Below are 14387 nucleotides of genomic sequence, written 5' to 3'. Positions count from 1 at the left end.
GCATATACCCCTTGTTTCCACTTGAATGAAAAGGGGACACACGGTAAGAGGATAAAAACCTCCGGGAAACGCAACAGCAGGCATTTCCTCCTCCCCAAAGGACTGTACATCACATGGTCATTTGGTTCCCAGTTTAGGTGTTTGCTTTTTGGAGGGAGCAGTACCCTGCGAATTTGTGTTCTGTTCTGGTTTCGCAGAATTCAGTGTTGGGGTAATGAAGTTTGCTTTAACTAAACAAAGCACAAACACTTGCCAATCCACTGTAATTAAAGCACAGAATAAAAATTACCAAGCAACTACTGATTTAATTGCCAGATAATTATTTCCAAATCCAGCCTAGCCTCATACAATCATTTTCACCAGCTTCTTTTCCTTCTTTACCTCGCGGGCTCATTAGGGTGGCGTCCACTGCCTTCCCTCCGTCTCCACATCGGGCTTCGTCGAAGGGCAGACACTGCTCTCCAGTCCCCGCGACCACTTCGGAGTTACTGGCTAGGTCTTTAGTGCCAGTAAGGGATTTGACTTTGTATATCCGTCGGCTATTGGTGTCTGACACGTACAGCGAGCCTGAAACAGGGTCCACGGCTAGATAGTATTTATGAGCAGGATTGTTGCTTTAGAGGGAAAAAGAAGCACAAAACAGGAACAGATGAGCAGTCTAAAAACTTCCCAGGCTTTCAGAGCATAGATATGCATCAGACATACAGAGATCTGGACAGAAAGTCTGACACCCTCGTACAGAGGTGGGGTCCTGTTTGAGGGCTTGATTTGGTCAGGGACTGGCCAGCCTGTTCAGAGGACTGCAATTTCAAATCTCATTCTCCCAGCTACACCAGATGTTGCATAATCAAGCCCAATACACCAAAATGACAGCACAGCAGTCTTCCCTCTTCATCTCTTTTGCCCTTTAGATCTGCTGCAGGTCAATTCCCTTTTGCTTATCTCTAGCCGTTGGCCTTTCTTTTTTATGTCCCTTGAAAGTAAGAAATCATAGGAATGAGATCAAAGAATCAGCTTCTGAGTTACTCATAGCACAAGATTTGTGAGGTCTTGTGTAAGTGGGAGGCAGAAGCATAACAAATTTATTCCTAAAGCAAATTTGTTTTCATTCACTCTTATCAAGAATCTCATTTATGGTAGATGAAGCTGGTTATATAACTAAAACCAGAGAGACCCCAAATGTCTGACTTGCACTCCAAATCTTCTGTTACTGACAAACTGGTCCTCGGTTGGTTATTAGAATGGGTGCTCAGATGGAAAACTACTTCTCGTATGAAACTATATGTTTTCTGACAGCTTGTCACATTTTGGAACTACTTTAGCAAATCATCTGAAAATTGAGAAATGTCAATCTCCGTGATATATATACATTCACACACAGAGTACTGCAGTACACAAATATTTTTGAAATCTTGCCTGACTAGTTTAACTCAATTTAGTTGAATTTTGAGCAAGGTCTGAATTTTCCAGCCTTTTAAGCCTATGGGTGAATATAAATAAGATCAATGGTGACTTTAAAACATAGACAAATGACGACAGAAAGGAAGAAAATGAAGGTTACTTACCAGTAACCAGAGACATTTGCCTCCAAATATCCACACTCCTAGTTTAATGTGGCAAAGGTACCCATCTCCAAGAGTGAGGATACCCTGAGGTAAGCTACGATGGACATAATTAGCCATGTCTTGATCAGACTCATTGCTGAAACTACAGCAAGGGCACTTTGGCAGATAGGTTAGCAGCAGCACAAAGACAACTGTTTATGCGGTTATGGCCAGATCTGGACGAATGAAGAGGGCCCAAAATATCACTGTCTACAGTCATCTTCCCCTATGCCAGTCTTTAGCTTGGCATGATTTCATGTTGATAACCTTTTTCTCTAAAACTGCCCAAAGTGGAAAGGAGATCAGTTTGATCAAAGTAGGCAGAGGTAATACCATCTGCTGAAGCCTCTAGGAGTGTAGAAATTAAGAGATGGAAAAATATATATATATAAAAAAATACTTGGCAGTATTATTTCATGCATGGATCTCAAAGCACTTTTTATAAAGATGGGCATTATACCCATTTTACAGAGGAGGAAACTGAGGCACAGAGAGGTTAAGTGGTGTAGACAAGGCTATACAGTGAGGCTACTGACATGCTTGAGAGTAGAGCACACTTCCCAAGCCCCCTTACGTTCAACACCAGCCTGCATCTTTTTGTTAGGCTCTCTTATCACATTCCTTCTCAGCCTGCAAATCTTAATCTTCTAATATTCCTTTTCACTTACAATATTTGCTCTCTCAAGTACCTGATCCATACCAACACCTGCACATTTGTTGCAGTTCTGAAGTGCTGCGCTCTCATCTTCCACCATAACACTGAAGAACAAGCTTTGCTATGATACTTGTACCATATTCCCCTCTGCAATAGGCCCCAACCTGGCTCCAGGCTTTGCAATAGAATCATAAAACCACAGGATCATAATGGTTGGAAAAGACCTTCATCGAGTCCAACCCAAAGTCTTTCGGTACCATAACTGTTAAATCATGTCCTAAGTGTCTTATCTACATATTTCTTGAACACTGCCAGGGGTGGTGACTCCACTACTTCCTTGGGCAGCCTTTTCCAATCCTTGACTATTCTTTTCATGTAGAAATTCTTCATAATATCCAACGTGAGCCTCCCTCTGGTGCAACTTGAGGCCATTTCCTCTTGACCTGTTTTCGGTAGTTGTTTTGGAGAAGGGATTGACCCCCACCTCAGTACAACCTCCTTTCGGGTAGTAGCAGAGAGGGGTAAATGTGTGCTGCTGCTGCATGGTGTCCGTCAGCGCGGCCCCAGAGCTGAGGCAGGTCGCACACACTGCCCGCGGAGAGGGTTTGCTCGTGGCGGTGGGAGCTGCCCCCACGCTGCCAGTGCAGCCTGACCCAGGCCGAGGTCTCTTTTGCCAAGCGTGCTTTTCCTCCGGCTGTCTTCCTAGGCGAGCATGATCTGACCTCCCTTTTACTAGTCCTACATAGGCAGCTAGGACTGCAGCTCCCACTATGACTATGGGCATGGGATAAAGTAGACTTTGAGGTAGGGAACACAGGTGGGACATGGTCACTACTGTATCTGTGGAGCTCATCCTGCCCTTCTGCCCTTCTCCTCCTTCTGTCCCCTCCAGGGCAGGCAGGAGTTTTCCCCGCACCTGGAGCTGCTGCGTGTGCCAGCTCCTCCTGGCTTCGCGGGCAGCATCTCTGGCAGAAGACTCACATACATTCACCGTGCCTCCACAGACACCAGGAGGTTACTACCTCAAACAGGGATGTATTTTATAAATGAGTAATCAATATTCCCCAAACTGAGCCCAAACTGACATCCGAGCAAATAAAGACCTTCTGCCTCTCTTTCCACCATGCCATAAAAATCTTTTATTCAATTATAGGAAGCCTCTAGTCCTCCCCAGCAAATGCAACACTCGCTACCACGGGCGGTCTCTCTCTGGTCTGCCAGGAAGCCTGGTGCCCTACTGCAATATGGGCAGGATCAGCTCAAGGTTCCTACTCTTTTCTTACTTGCATCAAATTCACAACAATGTAAGAAAAGGTTCTCTTCAAATTTAACCAACATGGAGAGCAGCCCAGTGCAAATCTCTAAGCACCAAAAAAATCAGCTAAGCATTATTGCTGCAAAAGAGGCCCAGCCAACAGCACAAACAAGCATTTGCAGATTGCAAATGATTTCATCTAGGTAAGGGCAGTTTGTGGATGGGTAAGAAACAATGTGTGGTCAAGATGAAATTGCACTGTTTACGACAGACCATCTTTTGCATCCGAGCTATACTGCAAAAATGGAAGGATAGCAAAGTATCATTTAAAGGGGTCATGCGCAGAACAGTTGGTAATGGCTTTTTCTGTTATTGTCACTCATGTTCCCCAGGGTGAGGACCAACATGGAGTAAAGTACCAGTATTTTCTAAGCTGGTCCCATATACAAAGTCTATCGCTCAAATAAGGCAGACAGAAAAATTTCTCCTAACATCTAAAAAGGTTAGGCCTCCCTCTGGAAGCTTAAAATGCCTCTATCTAGTGGTCGCGTGCAACCAGCCTGGCAGGCTGGCGACTGTTAAAATGTATTTTAGGAAAGAAAATAGAAACTGAAACAGAAAAAAGGACAGAGGGTTCAGAAACTCATTAATGACTGGAAAATGATTTTTGACCTACTTCCAGTCATTTGTACTTCTGTGAACCTTTGCTGGCATTTGTAAAACTGCTGTTGTAGTTTACCTCAACCGTTTAGACCAATCACAGACAGCAGGGAAAAGTGTTTATGTAAAAGTTAGCTTGGGGTTCATTATACTTGCATTCTACTAGAAATTTCTAATTACTGTCAGAACTTATTTGGTTGCTTTTTGACTGCATCTTATAATTGCTAACGCTCATCATATTCATAACACACAATTAGCACATAAAATGTTACTATATATGGTACATGAAGAACATAACATTACACAAGAAGCACAACACAAAAAGCAAACACAATGAAGCAAACAAACCATATCAAATTATATGGGAAAGAGCTCATGTCTTACCTATGTTTAAACTCTTTATTTCTTTATAGAAGGGGAACAGAAGGAAAAAGAACAAACAGTTAGCTGAAGAATAGATGGTAAAGCAAACATAGTATTTGTTTTATTTTACAAAAGGACACAGGAGAAGAAATCTCTTTTCAGCACTAGCCTTAGGTTGGTTTAAGGACGAATAACAAGTGGGAGCATTATCTCTGCAAGCTGGTTCCCTAGTAGGATACCCCTGCCCTCCCCCATCCATTTTGCAGGACCACTGAAACAGCTTTCATATGGAAAAATGCGTAGCATAGGAGGGAGAGAAGTTGGCAGTTTTGTTAATATAAAGTTGGGAGAGGGGAAGCACGGGGCTTAGGAAGTTGCCTGCCAGCTGAAGGTAAGCTTTTTCATCAAAATAGTTTCCAATGGGCTATATCCAAATGGTTTTCTGCTGCATTCTCCTTTCTCCCAGGCGACAAAATAATTGCTTAAGGCAAGTTGGGATGCTAGTTGTAGCATTTTATCTGGAATCAAGTTAAGCCAATCAAAGCAATTCTTAGGTTATAAAATAACTTGTACCTGAGGAATAAGACACTGTAAAATGGGAGATATGTGGCACTAGCTGATGCTTATTTTTCTGTCCAGAAACAAAGTCAAAAGAAAAGTGTTCTCTTCTTCTCCAGATGTAAATTAATACATGCTCTGCATTACCGTTGCATCACTTTCTGTAAGGTTTCCAGTTAAGAGCATACACTGAGTGAAACAGCGCAGAGCTGCAGTGCTGGGCACCCAACCTCAGGCTCACGGCACCGAGGCCGCGGGTGCCCTACCCCTTCCCGGGCCTCAGCTCCCATCAACGTCTCGCATCGGCCGCCTGCACAGCGCTAAGGAAGGGCGCGCGTGGCCATATCCTCCATATCCTGACTGCTGAGTTGCTCGGGATTTATAGTGGCCTATGTAAAAGCAAGATGGTATCCACTGTGAAAACTAAATAAAGTGACTGTGCTTTACTTATAGAAATATGACCTGCAAATTTATTCAAACTTTTCATACTCTGCTCTCATTCATACTTCAGTGGCCCAAATCTTCACACTCTTAACTGTGTACGTCATACAGATTTTAATGTGATTGCTCAATCACAGTTGCTAGAATAGACCTTGATTCTCTTTAGAAAAGAGATGGTAAAGATCACTGCAAATGCTAAAAATCTGGGTGGCAAGTCACCTGTTGGACACCAACTGTACTCAAGATATTATAGCTTCACCGCTTGTTGCTAATAGTTGTAACTGAAGCTAAAGAAACTATGCTATGGAAAATTTCCTTCCTTAAAAGAAAATAGGAGCAGGACAAAGGCAGAAATTAACGACAGGCATCTTAAACTTGGATGCTGTGCTTTACTATTTTCGTCACACATTCTGAAAATCCCAAGTTTTTCTCTTGCACAGGCAGAAAGGTGCTCAGATTACTACTGGTGTCAACTTGTAGACATTTTCAAATATGTTGTGCTAGGAAACTTGGTCAGGGACCTGACATTTGTAAATGCCTTTATTATATATTCTGTTTTGAAAATGTTTTTCTTCACTGCAAACTACTGCTTACTAGAAAGCTAGGCAGAATTGAGCAAATTGAAAAAAAAAATTAAAACATATTATAAAATTGCAGTTAGAGGACACTGATATATGACAGCAGGTGACAGCCACACCAGCTACCTTCTCCAGCTTACCCTGAGCTACTAGCAGAAAGTACTGGAAAATCTACGACCTGTGATCTTTTTTTTTTTAAAGAAAAAAAATGCTGGAAAATGAGCAACTAGTAAAACGTTTAAGATGATATTTTCAAGAGAGTCTGTTGCTACACAAAGTAGGTATCAGAGTTATTTCAGAATACAATTGGCCTGAACCTGATCTCTTTTCTCTGATATAAACCAGAACTCACAACAGTGACATCAACAGAATGACATGAACGGGAAAGAGGTGTAAAACAGAGCTAGGCCTCCTCGTCTCTTGTAGCCCAATAATTCCACAATTTCTCTACAGATTAAAAGATGAAAGTAAAGTGGAGGAATTATCTATCGGTCATATTATTAAAAAAAAAAAATAGGTACTGATGACCTAAATTCACTCAGTGTATTTGGCAGTCACATCTAGTTCACAAAAGCTCTGCTTCTGGTGCCTGAGTGGGCAGCAGGAGTATCAGAAGACAGTGATACAGAGACCAGTTTTTCCTCATTTTTCTGCAAATACTCAACAGTGCCAGAACAATAAGGACTAATTACATGAGTGACTGTGTGAGGCAGTAACTCTTGCCTCTCCCAGAGGACTGAGAAAAGCAGATGGAACAGAAATGGGTGGAATGATATACTCTACACTCATGCCTTCCCTAATAATTGAATAAATCTTAATGATCTGGGGGGCAAGGGAAACAGAGAAATAATCTTCAAAAGGATTCTGATGATGTCAAGTGAGTGAATGTCAACCTTAACTGCACTTGCCGACCTACAGAAACAGACTTCCGAGCATGGGAAAGAAGTGGGAAAGTGGCTCTCAAAACCACTGACACAAAAACCTTCCTTCTAATTCATAAACCTGCTAAACCTGTTTATCATCATGATTAACATCTAACGGCAATCAACTGCATAGTTTTTAAACAAAACTAAACGCAGAATAGTACTGAAGGGAGACCGTATCATGATATGCCTATCATATGATCAGCAACAGGAGAGAATAAGCTGGTTTGTACTTTTGTATTTTTGTCCTTGTAGCTGGTACAGTTTGGGACTCTTCAGACTCTTCACTCTTCTCTACATTCATTGCTATGATTAGCTACTGACTTTGAGCCATGCATTTCTGTGCCCCATTTCTCCACTGGAATTTAAATAGGTTGAAAGTGACAATGTTTTACAAAATTATAAAAAGTAATGGGAAATGCTGATTTAAGCACAGGCTACAGAAATGAAGTGCTAAGATTAACACCTTACCTCAGCTCCAAAATGCTAGTTACATTCCTGGATGGGAAGATACGCCGAATATAGTTAAAATCTCCAACAAAGAGACTTCCATCAGTTCCCACTGCCAGTGCTACAGGGGCCAAAAGCTTATTTCCTTCTGCCAGACCATTGCAGCTAGGACAGGATATGCTTCTTCGGCGTCCGTTCCCCATAATACTGGTTATCACCGCTGGCTGCTGAGTTAGAAACTGATTCTCTCCATTGCCTTTGTGCAATATACCTGATAACGAACCAGAGAGGAAGCAGTTATTACAGTGACACAGCACAAGGGACTTGAGGTAGCTCTGTCTTGACTGGCTGGTGCGATGGCATTAAAGAACTATGCAGTGCCTGGGTCCTCCAAATTGTAGAGGTATTTAGAGTGCAAGAGAGAGAAATGGGCTGGTAGTAGTGAGACTAAAGGTACAAGAAAGACAATCCACTTTTGAAAAAAGAAACAACACACAACCCCAATTCCAAACTGAAAAGCACAGTCAAAAAAAAGTATGTTCATACCTCTCTGCAGCCTGTGACAGAGGACCAACCTGCCATATTAACTAACTGGGAAGCTGGGAGGCCATCGACAGCGAGGACCTCTTCCTCCCCAGCATACTCGGATCTTCTAACTCCAATTTCCTAGGTGAGCTTCAGCTGGAATTCTGTGCCAACCTGACTCTTCCCTGTGTGCTTCTCAGTCCTGTACAATTTTTTTTCAGGACAAATTGCAGATGGTGGAGAACATGATAACACAAAAATGAAAATATAGGAGAAAGACTATACTCTTAGCTTGCTAAGGATCGTGGATGGAAAGCAACAGGGGAGCTGGTGAGAAGGGATCTGAGGCTTTAAGAAATGCCTTTACAATAGGATTTCTCTTTTATGTACGCTTCTGTTCTAAGAGCAGACCACTGCTCCAGGAAGGAGGGGATCCTCTGACCGAGTGGCCATTCTCAGTGTCACTAAAGACTGTAGAGATATTTCAGGGAGCTGTTGGACTCACACCCCTTTGGAAATACAGTTGCATAACCTTCCGGTGATCGACTCCCTGGCATCTACAGCTGCCATCATCGATAGCAACAGGGAATTCCATGAACCACACAAAATGAATACCTCAATATAGTGTTTGACCACTGCACAGCATTTACAAGTGGGTTTCAACAATCTGATCTTGCTAATTCTGGACATTAGCTTAAGTTTCTTATGAAACAATATATTCCGAAATCTGTTAATGCAAAGAACAGCAGTGAGACTGTAGGAAGGAGTTAACAGAGATCAAATGAAAGCTATGCCCCAGATTTACTGGTAAGGGATCTGAGGAGGATCTTGCAGAGACCAAGAACACTCAGCTACTTAAAGACAGAGAGAAATGAGGAAAAAACAAATAGGTGACAGCAGAAAGGGACAGACAAGAACACCTATCCAGTCACAGGCTCATACTCCTTTAAGCCCTATCTCAAACTAGAGGGAAAAGGGACCACATATAGGTGTTGAGAAAAACAGAGAAGGCAGACAGCATGGGATGAAGAACACAGGATATATGTTCTGCCTTGAAGTGGGTAATGCTTTGCTATTTCTTTAAAGACATATAAGGCATGTCCCATACTTTGGAAAGCTAAATAAATTAAATGGAAAAAATAGAGAAATGGCACTTCTCAAAATGCAAATATAATGCAAACAAAAAGCTTCCACTGTCTGAAAAACTAGATATAGATCAGAAAACATATAGAATTAACTAACTCACCATTCTTGACATTAAGAACGTGATGTTTATCCAAAGACCATCCTCCTAGATTTGAAGGATCTAGTTCAAATCCTTGGAGGAGTGCTGTCCTCTTCTCCCACAAAATGAGACTGGGGCAGGTCTCATATTCAAAACCCACAGAAACTGCAAAAATAAAATGGAATCTAATAAACTTGATGAACAAACACCGATCAAATGTCCAGAGCACATTCAAATGGTTCAATACGTCAGGACCCAGACCCCTCACAGAGATGCAGTGATCAGGCCCTTTTCATTTGCTGGGTATTCACAACAAATATTTATGACAATTAAGTCACTTTACATATCATACACTAAGGAACATTGAAAACTTGGCGTGTTGTGAAGCACACAAATGCTGTAAATATTCCTCAGGAAAGTAATATTCTATGTAGTACTGTAAGAAAGAGAAGATAGAAACATAGACAAGAAATGTGATTTTTAAAGTAACTTTTTTCCCAGACTGCTATTGCTCCACTGCTTATTTTTAGCATTGCTGTATCAAATCTTTTCTGATTTTCAGATGCAAAGGTAAAAATAAAAATATTGTGATGACCACTCATTCTCCTACCCACTAGAGCCAAGATCTATAAACAAGCAAGCTAAAAATAGCTATGAAACTGCTAGACGGAACAGCACTAAAAAATGCTACTTTCAAATATAAGAAGATAGAATAATAACAGCAGATGTGAGATTCCAAATGCATTCCAGAATGGCAGCCAGGCCAAGCAAGAGATTCATTGGCTAACCGAAAAGAAAATATAGAGACATAGTGATGGACTAGGTTTCATCCTAAATTCCTGAGTCCACTTTTTTGCACTGGCTGGTCTAAATATTTTTTTAGACAGGAGACACAGGTGTTGGTGGAGATTACAGCCTTTGAATGGGCTTTTTAATGTTTAAAAGAAACATAACACAAAGATAAACTGTGTAAGGAAGATAAGAATTGCTTAATCAATTTTTGCTTCTGCACAGAGAATCTTTGCAATTTTCTTACTAAAAGTTACATATGTTCTTTAAAAAATGTTGGAGATTCTATATACTGACTTACCTACAGCATCTGATAGTCCATAAACCTTCTGACCATACGCATCTGTTTTATCCCAGATAAATGTATATGCCAAGTTGGGAGATGCCTGAAATGATTTCTGAAACAGATGCCCTTCTACTGCTACCATCAGATGAACTTTAATTAGGTTCAGTGGGACAAGCGACTGGGTCATGGTGATCTTAAGTAAGGATTTGTATCCTGCAGTCCGGGAACTAAGGTAGTTGAGCTTGATAGTAGAGCCAGGGATTTCAATTTCTTCGTGAAGAACCTGAATAAGAAAACGAAAAAATGGTTTACATTGGTGCTTTGTATTTTTTCAGAACAGTATCTTTTTGCACTTTCCTAGGAACTAATGACTTTTTACTATCGGGAACGAGCATCCTCAAGAGAGTAGAGTGTTACAGTTTATTTGATGTTCTGCACAAATAATTATTTGGCTGCTGTTACACTTCTTTTTAACAGTTCACTGATGGCAAAAGCGCAAAATACACTAAGTTGTATTTCAAGTTATGTGCAAGGGTATCACAAAAAGATGTAGTTGCATGAACCTGCAACTTCTACTAACACACAGTATCAAGAGTCACACACAGTCACATATAACCCCTCATCTTAACTAACATACAAGGAACCAGCTTGTGGTGAGGACCACATGCCAAGGGTTTGAAAATTCTCTCGAAACACCTCCGCTGTGGACAGAAATACACAAATGAATGTGGTACATTGTATGATAATGAGAAGGTATATGATAATCAAAGGGAACTGCGTCTGCGTGCCAGAAAACTAGGAAGCTAGGCTGCAGACTTCATTAGAAAGTCTGGTATCTGTCAGAACGAGTGCATCTCTGCAGAAGCATCAGTTCCAGCAACTGGAGGGGACTTTCTAGCAAGGGCTTGGGTCAACAGGAGCATCTGACCACAGGTGTCTCTATCCTTTTCACTCACTGCTGTTCTCACCTGGGTTTCTGGTACAATGGGATTGCGACCAGGGGTGTCACTGAAGAATGTGGAAAGTGGTGACGAAATAATGACTGGATCGGGACGGACAAAGCCACTTAGATCACAGCTGGGAATGGAGTTCTCCTCTGTCTTCATCACAAGTGTATCCATGGCATAGAAGCTGTTCCATGGCAACCATACCGTCCTTTCCTGAGTCATGAACGGGGCCCGCTCAAAGTGCAGAGTTAGGGATGCGCCACCATTTGCGACCAAGTCGAACCTACAAAAGGGTGGACTTAACGTAAGAGGTGACCAGGCTGAGCTGTCCCAGTGACAGCATTCATGGCTAATGGGATGTAATGACAATATGTGTATTTTAAGTGTCAGGTTGCAAATGATCAGGAATGGGATTTGAAACCCCGGCAGCTAAACAGCTAGCCAAGAGTAGCAGTGATTTGAAGTCATCCAAACAAACGTTGTGCCTTGTATTAAAAAACCTGCTTTAAAATAAAATAAACATATTTTTAAAATGCAACAAAATGTCTGATTATTACAAATCATCTTCCTATACAGAATGAACAGAGAAACCAAGTTCACATTGAGTTATCCCTTTCCTAATAGATGCTGTCCATGAAGAACAGAATGCGACAGATGGCAGTAAGAGAAAAATAATGAAACGTTTGGCTGTTTCTGTTCTACGGATATGAGAATTCCTGTCTCCAGGACAACTGACCTACCATTTTTCAGAGAGATTACGCACTTACTCCCAAATCCCCACATTAACATGGCAATAAGGAGGAGGTGTATCTCCACTTTGAAATCTGGCCTAAATGAGAAAAGTAATTCTTGGTCTGTCTGACAACAAAACTAGGCATTGGTTGTTTCATGTCAATATTGGCAATGCAGTGAATTATCCAATGATTTCGACATTCTCTTCAGCATTGAATAGGCTGCACTTCATCACTTACTGTAGTGTCAAAACACTGAGATCAACAACACTATACTTTAATGATAATAGAGTAATACTCTGGAATATGTTAAAATGTAATATAGTTCCCTATAGTTCAATTGATTCATATCAAATATTTCAATTCACTTTTTTGCATGAAAGATTAAGATAATATAGCAAATGTTTACAATGTATGTGTCACAAATACACTGTTCTGGCTGCCATCATAGGCAGTAAGTAAGATAAACTATGACACACTGATTTTTGTTTATCTGAATTTGTGTGCATTTCAAATCAGATGATACAAGGGGGAAAAAGCACTTCTTTACACAGCAGGAAATTGTCTAAATGTATTCAATTAGAATCTTTTGATTATATTCTACCCTGAAGAAACTCAAAAGATGGCAGATCTTCAAAAGGGAAGAGAGAGATGGAAAGAAACTTTAACAAAATATACTATTCTATAATGATACTTCTTTTGCTTTCCAGCAGTGTTAGTCTGCCTTGCATTTTAAATTAAAATATTTCTGGTCTCAGCTGGATATTACTGTAGTTCACAAATGTTTTCACAGATACAGAGCAATTTATTTGAAGGGAGTCTGACTGCTAACACATTATTACCAGAAGTCAGCCTTTTCATATTTACTTTCAGTTAGTATTCAAAATGCCATATTAAAAATTACTTTTGTGTTCACTTGATAGCTCTTGGCCTTGGGAGAAATTCACTGTGTGATACCACGTGGCTGCATTAGGCCACACCATCTGTTAATCAGCAAAGCTGCGACACGCAGAACAGGTACTGAGTGGAAAAAGGCAACTCACGTGCCGTCCTGACGAGTGATGGTGTAGCCGTACTTCGGATACTTGACAAATGACACATTGACTCCAACTAGAGGAGTTCCATCTGTAGTCACCACTTGACCTCTTATAAGAGACACAAGACTGAAAAAGAAATATAATTAAAGGTATTAAAGTTAGTGATGGAAACAGAGCTACAGTGTTTACAAACCGAGTAGGGGAATGCTTGTGCTCATTTACTCCAAATTGATTTAATTCCAAGTGTTTTGGAATACTGCACGGACCAAAATATTTGTAAGAAAATGCACCATGTCTAGGTACTGAGGTCTGTATATACCAAAGGGGAATTAATGCCTTCACTTGAGCTTGACTTCAACTGTGCTTGCTTAACCAGGTTGTGCAGAATAGAAATACAAATGAAAATAAGAATGGGAATAGAGAACGACTTTACGTTTGTAAAAACCTCCCAAATGCCTGAGGAGCCCTGAAATCCCGCTCCAGTGGCAAGTGGGCATGTCTGAACATGCAACACCATGTCACGCAGGGTGAGCAAGGCAAGGGCTGCAGGGAAGGACAGCGGGCTCCCTCCGCGCGCTCAGCCCCGCAGCGGCTCAGCGAAGCCGGGGTTAGAGGAGTGGCCAGCGGACGACGTGCAGGGGGGACCTGGCTGCTCCTCTTCTCTCACGGAAACGCGCTGACTGTAACAGGCGTGCAGCAGCAGGCACCAGCCTGTGGACGTTGCACGCTATCTGTGCTACAGACTGTGTTCCTTTACGGACAAATTATTTGGCCTGATGACTTAGGGAGCATCTCTCCTGTCTTCTTCATGCAACACTGAAGAAAAGTGCAAGAGTTTTCCGGATTTCTTTTTATAAAGCCAATGAGATTTTTTCATAAATAAATTTAGATGAAAACAGAACAGTTATATTCTATTTTTCCAAGCAACTCCATGTATGTTTGTATAGAGTGTTCCATAGAATAGAATAAAACCTGTATCATATGAAATAGGATTCAGCAGAGCTTTTAATGATGGAATGTGGAAATAGTTTTAATATTTGGGCATCATAGGGATGCGAATGAAGGCAATATGGTGCCATCTGGTAGATACAGAAATATTATGATCCTTATTTTACAAACCAATATTCAGTGATTTGCTCTACATTACTCCGTAAGTCAGTAATAAAATCCTGATCGAAAAAAGGAGCTTCCTATAATGAAGTCTAACTTTCTGGGCTCCCAAAGGAGCTCTTTCTTCAGTTTTAACTCAAAAAATATGAATATAATTAACAAATTCTTCATTTTCTTAGCATCCTCCCAGCAAAACACATTTAAATAATATTGATAAATAGAAATACCACTCTTTCTATAAGGACACAAC

The 14387-nt window shown here is 41.0% G+C and overlaps 1 protein-coding gene across 2 annotated transcripts in view; it reads right to left on the bottom strand.

Annotated features, from left to right (window-relative positions):
- Window positions 1–14387, bottom strand: part of TENM2 (teneurin transmembrane protein 2) — a 415827-nt gene that overhangs the window by 22162 nt on the left and 379278 nt on the right. For both annotated transcript variants that reach the window (XM_088522621.1, XM_088522622.1), the window contains exons 15-21: window positions 13034–13153; window positions 11281–11542; window positions 10328–10595; window positions 9259–9402; window positions 7509–7758; window positions 4559–4579; window positions 382–614 (exon numbers count right to left, since the gene is read on the bottom strand). In XM_088522621.1, the coding sequence (XP_088378747.1) occupies window positions 382–614; window positions 4559–4579; window positions 7509–7758; window positions 9259–9402; window positions 10328–10595; window positions 11281–11542; window positions 13034–13153 (1298 nt within the window). The remainder of the gene's footprint in view (window positions 1–381; window positions 615–4558; window positions 4580–7508; window positions 7759–9258; window positions 9403–10327; window positions 10596–11280; window positions 11543–13033; window positions 13154–14387) is intronic.

The sequence above is a fragment of the Tinamus guttatus genome, unplaced genomic scaffold (genome assembly GCF_059628265.1).
Source record: "Tinamus guttatus ecotype Peru unplaced genomic scaffold, ASM5962826v1 Tinamus_guttatus_pri_ptg000155l, whole genome shotgun sequence".
In the NCBI taxonomy this organism is placed as follows: domain Eukaryota; kingdom Metazoa; phylum Chordata; class Aves; order Tinamiformes; family Tinamidae; genus Tinamus; species Tinamus guttatus.
This window is presented reverse-complemented; position numbering and strand designations above follow the sequence as displayed.